Source organism: Salvelinus sp. IW2-2015, unplaced genomic scaffold (assembly GCF_002910315.2).
Source record: "Salvelinus sp. IW2-2015 unplaced genomic scaffold, ASM291031v2 Un_scaffold16511, whole genome shotgun sequence".
NCBI lineage: Eukaryota > Metazoa > Chordata > Actinopteri > Salmoniformes > Salmonidae > Salvelinus > Salvelinus sp. IW2-2015.
In genome coordinates, this window is record NW_019957621.1 from 131,372 (window position 1) to 146,271 (window position 14,900).

General features: G+C 43.2%; 1 protein-coding gene across 3 annotated transcripts in view; it reads left to right on the forward strand.

Annotated features, from left to right (window-relative positions):
• ninl (ninein-like) overlaps nt 1-14,900 on the forward strand; it is a 55,386-nt gene that overhangs the window by 19,962 nt on the left and 20,524 nt on the right. For all 3 annotated transcript variants that reach the window (XM_024146725.2, XM_024146724.2, XM_024146726.2), the window contains exons 7-13: nt 430-582; nt 7,185-7,352; nt 11,462-11,598; nt 12,159-12,299; nt 12,440-12,614; nt 13,091-13,201; nt 13,932-14,021. In XM_024146725.2, coding sequence (XP_024002493.1) covers nt 430-582; nt 7,185-7,352; nt 11,462-11,598; nt 12,159-12,299; nt 12,440-12,614; nt 13,091-13,201; nt 13,932-14,021 — 975 coding nt within the window. The remainder of the gene's footprint in view (nt 1-429; nt 583-7,184; nt 7,353-11,461; nt 11,599-12,158; nt 12,300-12,439; nt 12,615-13,090; nt 13,202-13,931; nt 14,022-14,900) is intronic.

The window sequence follows — 14,900 nt, forward strand, 5'->3', positions numbered from 1 at the left end:
GCGTGCCCTACCACTTCAYGGCTGAGCCATTGTTGCTCTTAGACAGTTCCACTTCACAATAACAGCACTTACAGTTGACCGGGGCGGCTCTAGCAGGGCAGAAATTTGACGAACTGACTTGTKGAAAAGGTGGCGTCCTATGAYGGTGCCACGTTRAAAGTCACTGAACTCTTCAGTAAKGCCATTCTACTGCCAATGTTTGTCTATGGAGATTGCATGGCYGTGTGCTCGATTTTATACACCTGTSCGCAACGGGTGTGGCTGAAACTGCCGATTGCAGTAATTTGAAGCAGTGTCCACATACTTTTGTATATATATTGGRTGTGTTATCCTAGATATGAGTAGTTTGAATCTTTCTCTCTGTATCTGGGTTTCTGTATTGAATTTGACTTCATGTTTTAACCCCTGACTCTACGCGTTATCACACAGGAGTTGGACGCCCTCTTCAGGAAGTTGGACACTGACCTGGATGGGAAGGTCAGCCTCAGGAAGTTCCAGAAGGGTCTTTTCAGAGATAAGGGTGTCCCAGTTCCCACCTCCTCCACCCCCATACGCCCCAACCCCCACCGCTCACTCCAGCAGGTGAGCAGACAGACAGACAGAACAACACCCTTTTTAGGGAACGTGTACATGTTTAACAGTAATTAATTTATATGGAAATGTATGTGATAGAGTCTGGGTCAGTAGAGTAAATGTATGTAATTAGGCCAGAATAATGATCCGTGGATAATATAAATGACAATACATTGCCACGTTGGACCGCCTTCTGTCTCGAACTGAAGGGAATATTTGATATTCTATTTATAACAAATAAACTGTCACTTTGCATTAAATGTGGGCTGATTGGTGTTTGAACCTGCAATTTGTAACTTTTTGGGGCCCGGACCAAATTCACATACGAATGTGAGTTATAGATCTGTCATTCTCATTGAAAGCAAGTCTAAGAAGCGGTAGATTTGTTCTATGTGCTCTATTTCTGTGCTTCACGTTCTAATGTTTTGTTTTTGTGTCTTTTACTTTTGATTTTGATACTCTAGCCTCAACAGCTGAAAATATAACATTTTTGGTTATAGCAGTTTAGATGGTACAATGATTCTAAACACTATACTTGCTTGTTTTGACACATAAGGTGAAATTAGGAGAACTATTAGAATTTCAGCAACCAGGAAATGACAGAGTGATTTCAGCATATTGTACCTTTTAAGGACCCAGCTAGCACATTTGGTTCCTTGGAAGTTGTGGGAACTTAAGTTTTTGGTTTCCCATTGCTTCTGGGAACAAAGCCATATGTTTCTTGACTGGTAAAGGACAACATTTTTTAAACGTTCTGAGAACGGAAGTGATCATTTCACCTGTAGCTGRTTGATAGAATGCCAAGAGTGTGCAAAGCTGTCATCAAGGCAAAGGGTGGCTACTGAAGTAGCTAAAATATATATATATTTTTTTGAATTGTTCAACACTTTTTGGTTACTACATGATTCCATATGTGTTATTTCATTATTTTTAATGTCTTAACTATTATTCGGACGTCTTGCAGTCTCTATGGRGGTGCCACAGGGTTCAATTCTCGGGCCGACTCTTTTCTCTGTATATTTCAATGATGTCACTCTTGCTGCAGGTGATTTGATCCACCTCTGATCCATCTCTACGCAGACGACACCATTCTGTATACTTCTGGCCCTTCTTTGGACACTGTGCTAACAAACCTACAAACGAGCTTCAACACCATACAACACTCCTTCTGTGGCCTCCAACTGCTTTTAAATGCTAGTAAAAGTAAATGCATGCTCTTCAACCGATTGCTGCCCGCACTCTCCCGCCCGACTAGCATCACTACTCTGGACGGTTCTGACCTAGAATATGTGGACAACTACAAATACCTAGGTGTCTAGTTAGACTGTAAACTCTCCTTCCAGACTCACATTAAGCATCTCCAATCCAAAATTAACTCAAGAATCAGCTTCCTATTTCGCAACAAAGCCTCCTTCACTCATTCCGAAAAACATACCCTCGTGGAACTGACTATCCTACCGATCCTTGACTTCGGCAATGTCATTAACAAAATAGCCTCCAACACTCTACTCAGCAAATTGGATGTAGTCTATCACAGTGCCATCCGTTTTATCACCAAAGCCCCATATACTACCCACCACTGCGACCTGTATGCTCTCGTTGGCTGGCCCTCACTACATATCCGTCGCCAAACCCACTGGCTCCAGGTCATCTATAAGTCTTTGCTAGGTAAAGCCCGCCTTATCTCAGCTCACTGGTCACCATAGCAACACCCACGCGCTCCAGCATGTATATTGCACTGGTCATCCCCAAAGCCAATTCTTCCTTTGGCTGCCTTTCCTTCCAGTTCTCTGCTGCCAATGACTGGAACAAATTGCAAACATCTCTGAAGCTGGAGTCTTATATCTCTCTCTCTAACTTTAAGCATCAGCTGACTGAGCAGCTTACAGATCATTGTACCTGTACACAGCCAATCTGTAAATAGCACACCCGACTACCTCATCCCCATGTTATTACTTACCCTCTTGCTCTTTTGCACCCAAGTATCTCTACTTGCACATCATCTTCTGCACATCTATCACTCCAGTATTAATGCTATATTGTAATTATTTTCGCCTCTAGGGCCTATTTATTGTCTACCTCCCTACTCTTCTACATTTGCACACACTGTACATAAATAGAAAAATCTTTCTTTTCTTTTGTGTTATTGACTGTGTTGTTTTTGTCGCACTGCTTTGCTTTATCTTGGCCAGGTCGCAGTTGTAAATGAGAACTTGTTCTCAACTGACCTACCTGGTTAAATAAATGTGAAATAAAAATAAGTCAATAAAATTCTACAATGTAGAAAAGAGTAAAAATAAAGAAAAACCCTTGAATGAGTAGGTGTGTCCAAACTTTTGACTGGCACTGTACATATGAAATGAGTAAAACAGTATGTAAACATTATCAAAGTGACAAGTGTTCTATTATTAAAGTGACCAGTGATTCAATGTCTATGTACATAGAGCAGCAGTCTCTAGGGTGCAGGATTGAGTAACCTGGTGGTAGCTAGTGACAGTGACTAAGTTCAGGGCATGGTACTGGGTGGAGTCCGGTTAGTGATGGTTATTTTTCAGTCTGATGGCCTTGAGATGGAAGCTGTTTTTCAGTCTCTGTCCCAGCTTTGATGCATCTATACTGACCTCGCCTTCTKGATGATAGCGGGGTGAACAGGCTGTGGCTCGTGTGGTTGATGTACTTGATAATCTTTTTGGCCTTCCTGTGACATCGGGTGCTGTAGGTGTCCTGGAGGGCAGGCAGTGTGTACCCGGTGATGCGTTAGGCAGACTGCACCACCCTCTGGAGAGCCCTGCTGTTGCGGGCGGCATAATTGCCGTACCAGGTGGTGATACAGCCTGACAGGATGCTTTCAGTGGTGCATCTGTAAAAGTTTGAGGGTTTAGGGGCCAAGTCAAATTTCTTCAGCCTCCTGAGGTTGAAGAGGCACTGTCTGTGTGGGGGTGGACCATTTCAGATTGTCAGTGATGCGTACGCCAAGGAACTTGAAACTTTCCACCTTTTCCACTGCGGTCCCGTCAATGTAGATAAGGGGGTGCACCCTCTGCTGTTTCCTGAAGTCCACGATCAGCTCCTTTGCTTTGTTGAGGGAGAGGTAATTTTTCTGGCACCACTTCGCCAGGGCCCTCACCTCCTCCCTGTAGGCTGTCTCATCATTGTTGGTAATCAGGCTTGCTACCTTTGTGTCATCTGCAAACTTGATGATTGAGTTGGAGGGGTGCGTTGCCACGCAGTCATGGGGGAACATGGAGTACAGGAGGGGGCTGAGYACGCACTTTTATGGGACCCCTGTGTTGAGGATCAGCGTAGTGTCGATCTCTGCGGCATGGCTGGTTTTCCCTTTTGTAATCCAATTTTGTCATGGGTCCCTGCTACATACAACTCTGCTGTCTCTGTACTGACGTTTTGCCTGTTTGATTGCCTTATGGGGGGGATAACTACACTGTTTGTATTCAACCCTATTCCCAGTCACCTTGCCGTGGTTAAATGCGGTGGTTTACGGTTTCAGTTTTGCGCGAATGTTGCCATCTATCCATTGTTTTTGGTTTGGGTAGGTTTTAATAGTCACCGTGTCAGTGTTATTCTCAGAGGCAACCCGGAACATATCCTAGTCCGCGTGATCAAAACAATCTTGAAGCATGGATTCCGWTTGGTCAGACCAGCGTTGAATAGACCTTAGCACGGGTACTTCCTGTTTTGAGTTTCTGACTATAGGAAGGGAGGAGCAGAATGGAGTCGTGATCTGATTTTCAGAAGGGAGGGCGGGGGAGGGCCTTGTAGTCATCCTGGAAGGGAGAGTAACATGGTTGAGATTTTGAAGCTCTAGTACTACAGGCAATGTGTTGATAAATCTTCAGTAGTGTTTTCCTCAAATTGGCTTTGTTGAAGTCTCCAGTTACAATAAATGCGGCCTCAGGATATGTGGTTTCCAGTTTGCACAACTGCAAACTCAATGAGTAGGTCGTTCAAGGAGTTTGATGCGAATTTGTGACGTCATCAGCCTCCCCCTTGCTTGAGGAACAATAGAGGACAAAATAGGAAAGGCCCATACCCCCAGCCATTTGTGCTTTGACATGACTTACCTGGACCACCTATTGAGATGTGCCTTTTATTAAGTAAATTAGGTGTTAAATGAGGTGAAAAGGAGACTGGAGTGCCACCTTAATGTTCTGACAGTGGAAATTATTATTTGGTGTTACCTTTTTTGAACCCMGAGTACAGATTGGACACACAGAAATTAATTTCCTTAGGCATTAATCATGCAAACACATTTCTTTTTTATATTGACATGGCATCAGTGAGATTCAAACATATGATCTTCTGTTCTCTATCCATGGAATTAGTCCACTGCGCCACCAGGATGGTGCTAGCATGCCATGTTTTTTTAAACTCATACAAAGCTGTTCATTTTAATCTATTCAAACATACCCCATTTCAACGGAAACGAGCACTAATTAAGATTAGGGGTGACCAATTAGTGGGCCTGAAAACAATTTACAAGATAAAGGATAGAGAGTTTTGTTGACACTGAGAACGGAATGTATATGTTTTTAAATAACATTCTTTGGACGTTAATGTTTTTTTATGGAAAGTTTTCTTAATGTTCAAAAATATGACTTTAAATAGAACCATAAGGAAACCTGCAGAAAAGTACTGAAATTCCCACAGAAGAATGTTTTCCTAACTTTCAACTATTTGAGAACATTCCTAATGTCAAACCAGTTGGAGAATGTTCCTAGAACATTACCAAAATTGAAATGAAATGTACCATGTTTGAACTTTTAGGAAACATTCTGTTAAAGTAATGTAATGTTTTTTTTTTGTCAAGTTCCTTAAATGTGCTGAGAAAGTTGCTTGGCTTTGGAACAATCTTGCACCATTCCCAGAAAGGTGTGGGAAGGTTGTATGCAAAAGAMCCATAGGACAACCACACTCTCACCAAGAAACATATGGTTCGCCGAACATTATGTGCTTGCTTGGGAGGCTCTTGAAATATTCTCTGTGGCTTATAGTTTTGTTTAGGATTAAGATAAAGGCATAATAAAKTATTCAAAATATGATCTATTGATTAGAAATTGTCCCTTCCCTTCAGTATCTGACATAAAAGGCAAACAGAAACTTTAACCCAATATTTTTTCAGTAATTGGTCTTCTGACCAATCAGATCTGAAAAAGATCTCATATATGAAGATCTGATGTGACTGGTCAAAAAAACAATTAAACCGCCACATCCTGCTGTTTCACCTGCGGGATAGTTTGAGACCAACCACCCAGACAGCTGATGAAACTGAGTATTTCTGTCTGTAATAAATCCCTTTTGTGTGGAAAATCTCATTTTGATTGGCTGGGCCTGGCTCCCCAGTGGGTGGGCCYATGTCCTCCCACGCCCCTGCCCAGTCATGTGAAATCCATAGATTAGGGCCTAATKAATTAATTTCAATTGACTGATTTCCTTATATGAACTGTAAGAGCCAATTTATGCATTATTCTAGTGTTGGCGGTGCCTTATGGATGGTGTGACGCAATTGTGGAGCCCCGGGGGTTACCACATCGCCGTGTGCCTCTCAAATGTTGTAACAATGCAGAGTRCTCCGTATAGCTCCGCATTTACATGATTGGTTAACAGTAGTTGAGGGCAGAAGGTCCTGTAAAACACAAACTCACTTCCTTGACAAYTTCCTTCACAACAGCTCTGCACTGCTCTGAGAAGCACAAAAAGTATGTTTGCTCTGACTGCCACCGCATCGCAGAAAATKCTGTATGGCCAATGCAGACGTCGTATTGACCATGCAGCACATTTTTTTAAATMGTTGAAATTGTTGCATGTTGCGTTTTATACTTTTGTTCGCTATAGTAGGCTGTCTGTCTCTCAGATGACGAATGCTCCAATTTCCTGCTGGTCAATTAAGGCAGCAGCCAATCATAAAATTGAGGGGGCAGAGCTTAGTTTGCCCTTCCTGCRTTCGCTTGCTGAATGACAATTTCCACACGAAGAGAAAGCCAAAGTTTGAAATCATGTATTGCACTTCAAGTCTGATATGTCGCCGTGGTCTGTTAACATGGGCTATGAAAGACAACATCCTTTCTTTCCAAGCTTGGCATGTTGGTGCCTCCCATGTATTAGGAACAACTAGGTACATGAACCAGCACTGAGACAAAAGTGTGTTTCTCAGGCTTGCTCAGAACCTAAATACTACTGCTACTCCTCCATGTCCCAAACTGGTGTGGGATGTAATCCATGAGCAAATAGGAAATGGAATGTAGGCTAAGCCATATTAAGTGTTATAACAGCAAAATTGCGTTTATTAGTGGCRCGTGCAATAATGTATTTGTGGTGCTGAAGCTCTTTTGTCTGTGGGAGCCTGGATTACACAATGCACAGTGGAGGTGGGTTATTCTTAGAGAAAGCGGCATGACCGAAGGAGGTGTTTCTGCTACAATGCCCTTCTTTGTATAACTTTCTTTTTGTATTTCTATGGCATTTGGGAACAGAGGTGAGGCGGAACTGCGCAGTGCCACAMTGATCTACAGCAGTGTTCCGTGGAGGAGGAACTAAATTGGGCCATCAGCTAGCCTGTTCCTGTAGCTTTCATGTCTTCCTCTGTTTTCTGCCAGGCCTTTGAGGAGCGGATGGTGCGCTCCACCTCTCCATCTCTCCTGTCTGCCACCGTGGGCCAGAGGCTGCTGACCAGGCTGGACGATGGGTCGGGCTGCACCAGTCCAGAGAGGGTCATCACCCTCTGGAATGAGGAGGGCATCCGGAACAGCAGGGACATCCTACAGGTCAGTGCCGGACTTGTACCATGACAGTTGGCTAGTTGGAGCCTGTCACACTATGTGTTTGATGTTAGATAATAAGCACCCAGTGTGAACATCATGTGGTTTTTAGTGGTTTAKCATGCTCTGGGCTTGTGAGCAGAATCTGTGAAAGGTAAGCTTTGTGAGAAAGTTATGAACCAATGTACGTCTTCATCCTATTACTGTTTTTTATTTGAATATCCTCCAGTCATGGATACACACGCTCATTGCTTGTACCAGTTATTTTCAGAAGTTGCTTTGAAATGTTGATTACTCTTCCTTTGCTGCTACTTGAATTGAAATGTTGCTGAAAAGCCTTGGTGTTCAGGGATTGGTACAGGTTTTTCAATGGGTGGGTCTAATCCTGAATGGTGATTGGTTAAAAGCACATTCCAGCCGGTGTCTATTCCACAACTTTCCACCTGCTAAATCTATSAGGTTAAAATGCCTATTTACTCTGTTCCATCTGAATGCGCAATCCACTGTCTCATCAGCCTAGGCAGGCAATTTATAAACTTGATATCCACTATAAAAAGCATCTAAACATTACCTCACATTTCTTTTAGACTAACATTTAGTTTTCGAAAGCAGAGATTTGTATAAACCTTGCTGTCTGTCTCACTGACATTTGCAACATCGTTTCAATATAAAAATTYGATCTCCAGCTGTCMCATTGTAATGAACGTGTAGGAGTCGGGGCGAGATAGACAGGCAGGCAGCGTTTCTCAGCCAGTCGAAATCATGAATCAGCTGGCATCATTTTTATGGATATATACAAAGAAATGTMAATTGAAAAAAGGTCAAACRAAGTGCAGTCTTTACTTTGTTGTTGGCTAGCTCCTCTGAACAACAATGTCCWGATGAGAGAGTGCATTTTATTTGCCAGGCGAAATCGTGCCTCATTAGATCATTGTTATGGATGTATCCAAATAAATGTCACTAGAGAACTGCTTAAACAARTGCAAATGCTGCTACTGTTATTTTTTTAACGTTTGACGTGACTGTAAGTTAGCCGTAGTTGGCTGGCTAGCAAGCAAGTGATAAGAACGTTGCCAGCCARTATGGCAATGGAACATTTAGAACGAACGACTGAGTCGCGTCCATAGATACAGAACAAAAAGACTGAACGACTGGGTCGCATCTCTGGCAACCGAACCAATAGAACGAACCAGCCGGCTTGGGTAGCAACCCTAGATTTGTGTCGAGACTATATCTTGTGGAAGGATGAAATAGTATGAATAAATTAATCTAAATAACGTTTTTAAATTAAAATATGTTAATCAGTATTTGAATATGTTGGTAACCTGTTTTATAAAAGTGAAAATGCCCTCGAAGCTGGTGTTTGGAGGATATATTGGCACGGCAGCTGGTGTTAGGAGGATATATTGACACGGTTTGCCTTGCCAATATATCCTCCAAACACCGGCTTCTCGGGCATTATCACTTAAATAAAGAAGGCTGCAAGATTTCTAATTTCATCATTTTGACAAGACAAGTTACATAAACTGTATTTCTGACTCCTTTAGGGGCATATCTCCTTCCTGTGTGTAAAATGTGTARTAGGAGTAGAATTGAGATTGTGAGTTCCAGTTACATGTAGTGGATGGTCTTTTGGTTTAGATTACATGCTGTGGTGTAGAACTATAATCTATGGAACACTGCCTACAAAAGGCCCAAGCAAGACACACTCTAGTTACATTATGTGTTACTGAAATAATCCTCTTGTAATCTGACACATTTTATTACATGAGGATGAACTGAACTTTGACATGAATTTATATTTACCATACACCAGTTGTCAAAACACCTGGGGCCTCATTTATAAATGTTGCGTATGCACAAAATATGCCCGAAAACATGCGTGCSCCAGTTTTCACGTGAAAGTTTGCATTTATAAAACCGGAACTTGACGTGAGAATTTGCTTATCCTCCGCAATCTTTAGACCATGTGTACACACAGTTTCTTGTGGCTGAAGTATTGCATTGCAAGAAGGCGAAAGTAGCCTTGTGCAGGAATACACAACACTTTTTTTCATAACAAAAAACAGGTTGCTAAAAATAATAATATGCAATAATTTGCAGTTWGTGAGAATCTATTTATTTGGTCTTTGCATTCTAAAATCATTATAAATAGGCCTATATTTCCGATTATTTATTACATTTCCATGATCAGTGAAGAATAAATTCCTCACCTTTTCTGACCGATGGTTTCGTACTCGCGAAATAGCCTAGAGGCCTACAAAAAGTTAGGATAGGCTACCAGTCATCTCATGTGCCTCAGTTGGTAGAGCATTGTGCTTGCAACGCCAAGGTTGAGGGTTGTGGGTTCAATTCCCATAGGGGACCATTTCAAAAAAGTAAAAAAATGTATGCTGCTCTGGATAAGAGCGTGTACTAAAATGTAAAAACGACCCATCTCTCATTTAATTTGACCCACTTCACAGTAGTAAATAGATAAGCTATTTCAAGTATTTTGCTCTTTGCGATCCGATGCGCAGTTCGAAGGTAGACCAGGTTCACCTTTTCCATTGATGTTTGAAGGCGACATCTGATTACTGTAATTTCACATTTCTCGAGTAGACAATATTTCATTTATTAACATAATGCATATATTATAATCATTGCAGAATACATTCTAAAGCTTTTCTGGCCATGATGAGTTAATATTCCTAAAGTAGCCATACATCAAATTGCCATGCACATGGCTCAATTAATTGGTCCTATTAGATAGACTATTATCATTTCTAGTTTTTTCTCTATGTATCCGAAAGGGAGCATGGTTTATAACATACATTCCAATTTAACAGGTGAACAGACAGTTGATCTTGATCTGAAACCAAGCCATGAGGTTGAAGGAATTGTCCRTAGAGYGCCAAAACAGGATTGTGTCGAGGCACAGATCTGGGGAAGGGTACCAAAAAATGTTTGCAGCATGRAAGGTCCCCAAAAACACAGTTGCTTCCATCATTCTTAAATGGAAGAAGTTTGGAACCACCAAGACTCTTCCTAGAGCTGGCCGCCYGGCCAAACTGAGCAATCGGGGGAGAAGGGCCTTGGTCAGGGAGGTGACCAAGAACCCAATGGTCACTCTAACAGAGCTGTAGAGTTCYTCTGTGGAGATTGGAGAACCTTCCAGAAGGACAACCAYCTCTACAGCACTCCACCAATCAGGCCTTTATGGTAGAGTGGCCAGATGGAAGCCACTCTTCAGTAAAAGGCACATGACAGCCCGCTTGGAGTTTGCCAAAATGCACCTAAAAGACTCTCAGTCCATGAGAAACAAGATTCTCTGGTCTGATGAAACCAAGATTCAACTCTTCGGCCTGAATGCCAAGTGTCACGTCTGGAGGAAACCTGGCACCATCCCAATGGTGAAGCATGGTGTTGGTGGTGGTGGTGGCAGCATCATGCTGTGGGGATGTTTTTCAGCAGCAGGGACTGGGAGACTAGTCAGGATTGAGGGAAAGATGAACGGAGCAAAGTACAGAGTTTCTAGATGAAAACCTGCTCCAGAGTGCTCAGGTCCTCAGACTGAGGGGAAGGTGCACCTTTCAACAGGACAACGTCCCTAAACACGTAGCCAAGACAATGCAGGAGTGGCTTCAGGACAAGTCCTTGATTGTCGTTGAGTTGCCCAGCCAGAGCCCGGACTCTGGCTGGGCCAGATGTTTTGCTTTGTCATTATGGGGTAATGTGTGTAGATTGATCAGGGGGGGGGAACTATTTAATCCATTATAGAATAAGGCTGTAACATAAAAAAATGCGGAAAAAGTCCATGGGTCTGCATTATTTTCGAATGCATTGTATAATGCTCGTTCACACGGGCACAAATCTGGTTTATAACATGCATATGTATGGTGTTAGACAAATGTATACATCTCCATATATTTGTGAGCATGCAATCCTTTCAGAAATGGCGCACGCAGATATTTAGTGTAAAATATACGCAACGGTTATAAATTAGGCCCCTGGTCCTGGAGAGCTACAGGGTTGCAGGCTTTTGTTCCAACCCTGCAATAAGGACCAGGGTTGATGATTAGGTGACCACTGCCGTAAGTTTGCCAGATGACCTCATGCTGTTCTATCCCCTCCAGACTCTGGACTTCCCCCTGGAGGAGCGAGTCAGTCTGGCGGAGCTCACCCTGGCCCTGGACAATGAGCTGCTGGTCAGCGGCAACGGCATCCACCAGGCCGCTCTCATCTCTTACAAGAACGAGATCCAGTTCCTCCAGTGAGTCTTTGGTTTGATACTGTATACTTTGGTACTGCATGCTTCTATGGACTCTMTAGAGGTTATGGTCAAAGACACTTTAGTACATCCTCTGGATTCATTTCCTGTGTGAGCCAATGACCTTAAACTGAGACCAAATCATTTACATCAACTCTTTATTGATTTCATGGTCAATAATTGCTATAGGGGGAATCATTGGTTCAACTTCACACTAATAGTCACACAAAACCTGTAGCCTACATGTTACATCATGGATTTTTGGTTGATAGATTTGTACTATGTCTCCACCTAGAGGTGAGAGATGTTGATGTTTTCATATTGTTGATTGCATCAATCATTGCCTTGTCAGTTTACTGACCATCTTTGGAACCAAAATACTGCATTCTTTCAGTAAGTATTAATTTGCCAATATTAAACTGCTGTGGTCAGCCTTTTTTGATTCTTTGTGCATAATGTACATAGAATAACTGCTGTTAAAGTGAGTCCTCCATGATCAGGTCATTCTGGTGAGTGTTGTGCTTAGGTCCATGGCCAATGTCTGTCCGCGGTCTATCCCTCAGGGTCCTAGCAGACCAGGCTTGTCAGGAAAGGGACAAGGTCAAGGCCGACCTGGAGTGGGCCGACAGGAGAAACCTCCAGCTGGTCAGAGAGGTGGATGACAGGCACGCCACTATTGAGTCACTGAATGAAACCAAAATCAAGTAAGACCTTCTCTTCCTTCTTGCCTCCATGTCATTCTGTATGTTACAGACTGATGTGATGGTTGGAAAATCTTGCTTGACTGGTTGTGTATTGTCATGCGTGGTGGATGGAACTTTTTTGTTAAACTTCTGATTGGCAGGGGTCTGGAGCAGGAGTTCCGGGATAGGCTAACGGCCCTGCGCAGTGAATCGGAGCAGGAGAGCGAGGTCTTGCTACAGCAGGTGGAGCGTGAGCGGGCYAAGCTCAAAGAGGAAGTGGAGGTCCTACATGCACAGGATGCCAGTCTGCAGGAGGAAATCTGTAATGCCACCCAGGTGACAAGCACTATAGATRCACACCGTGAGGTTTTTACAATGATAAAGGAGTACTAGGAATGCAGACGATTGCTTAACCACCCTGCCTAAAAGATTCCTTGAGCTTAACCTCTATTTGATTTCACTTCATAAGAGGCTCCTCGTGCTTTTGAATGCACGTCTTTTGTATGAGTATAAACTGGTTAAGTTTCTGCAAGCAGTTTGTTTTCATCTCCATCCCAGTCTCCTCTCTAGAGACCTCAAAAGAGAGGATTAGATTAGTTCATGTGATTTAGTTTTTTGCCTTCATACTTGCAACATCCATACTCTATGCCCACGGACAACCAACGAATGCCAGACTCCTGCTTAGCTTCTTAACAATCACCCATCGTTAGTACCCCTATTGCTCTCTGTTATGGAGTGGTTATACTGTGTTGCTGTGGATATCTTAAAGCGGTATCGTATCACTCTCAATAACCCTCCCTCTGGGCTAACAGGAGAACCGCCGTTTGGAGGAGGAGGACAGTGTTCTGAAGGGGAAGCTGTCGGAGGCAGAGAACACCATCTCCAAGCTGCAGAGAGACCTGGACCAGCTCCTACTAGACAAGGTGAGAGGGAACTATGTGAGGATGGGCTTGATGTAGGGTGACCGGATTTAAAATTCCCAAATGCGGGACAGTGTAGCCTATACATGAATGTTTTTTTCAGGCAGCACCCCTCAGGGAATGTAAACAGTTAGGAAGGGGAAACTTTTAAAATGGGATTGAGTGAAGTAGCAGCAAATATGTTAAATTAGCAACTAATGAGCATGGAGAGTTTTATGAAATTACCTTTCAGTCTAATATGGCTATTTATGTGCTTTTGTAGCTCTTCGTTARACGCAAGCTTTTTGGAAGTACTGGTAGTTCTCTCCAAGTTTATTTGGAATTTAGCCCAAAAAGATTTCACAAATGGGATTGGTTGACAATATGATATTGGCCAACATCTTTTCTTGCACTGTGCAGAATATCAGCTCTCAACAACGATTGGAGAAATGTATTAACATCACCAGCACCAGATCCTTATATATCTTGTCATAAGCGCAAGGTGACTTCAAAAAAGACCGGTTGGAATGTCAATTCTCATTAAATTAATAGGAAATCTGACTGTTTTAATTTGTTGATCAAAAGCGGGACAAAGGGCCAAAATGCAGGACTGTCACCGCACAATCCGGGATATGTGGTCACCCTAGCGTGATGATGTCCTGCTGTGGTAACTCATCCCTCAGGGAGTGAGCAGTGTGGTTTTTGCCAGGAATTAATGATTGATAAGTGTTTCCGTTTTGTTTGGCTGACACAGTTTGGGAGCCTGGATCCGAACAATACAGGGCTGCTGAACCAGGAGGAGCGCTTCTCTGAGATCATCAAGGAGTACGAGCTGCAGTGCCGGGTAAGAGTGTGTGTGTTGGGCCTCCCGAGTGGCGCAGTGGTCTAAGGCACTGCAACACAGTGCTAGCTGTGCMACTAGAGATTCTGGGTTCGAGTCCAGGCTCTTTTGTAGCCGGCCGCGACCGGGAGACCTATGGGGCGGCGCACAATTGGCCCAGTGTCGTCTGGGTTAGGGGAGGGTTTGGCCGGCAGGGATGTCCTTGTCCCATCGCGCACTAGCGACTCCTGTGGCGGGCCGGGCGCAGTGCACGCTGACACKGTCGCCRGGTGTACGGTGTTTCCTCCGACACAATGGTGCGGCTAGCTTCCGGGTTAAGTGGGCATTGTGTCAAGAWGCAGTTTGGCTTGGTTGGGTTGTGTTTCAGAGGACGCACGCCTCTCCCGAGTCCGTTTGGGAGTTGCAGCGATGAGACAAGACTGTAACTACCAATTGGATACCATGAAATTGGAGTTAAAGGGGGTGATTTTTTTTTTTTTAAGAAAGGCTGTGTGTGTTTAAATAATCATGCCTTGCGTGGAACCCCCAAGGGGGCTCGACCTGGTTTCCCTTTCAMAATTTTCCAAAACATAGCGCAGTAATTAGTTATACACTGCATGCATAACATTTATGATTTATGGCAAACWATTTTTAAAGACTTTTTGTTTACTTGCCCGGACAGAGTCGAGACCTGTTTTGAGTRTGTGAATGACAATCCTCTTGATTTATCCAAACGCCTCCCATTTTGGGAAACTAGAAAGTGAAGGTGAGCGTGTGTTATTCTAGGTTCACAGAATTTGTGATGCAGTGTRGTTTGAATAGCATGTGCGTGGCAGTGAGGCCATTGTGACTAATACTGCTCTATCTTTATACTATTTCTGCTGTGCTTTGCTGTGTTTGTTA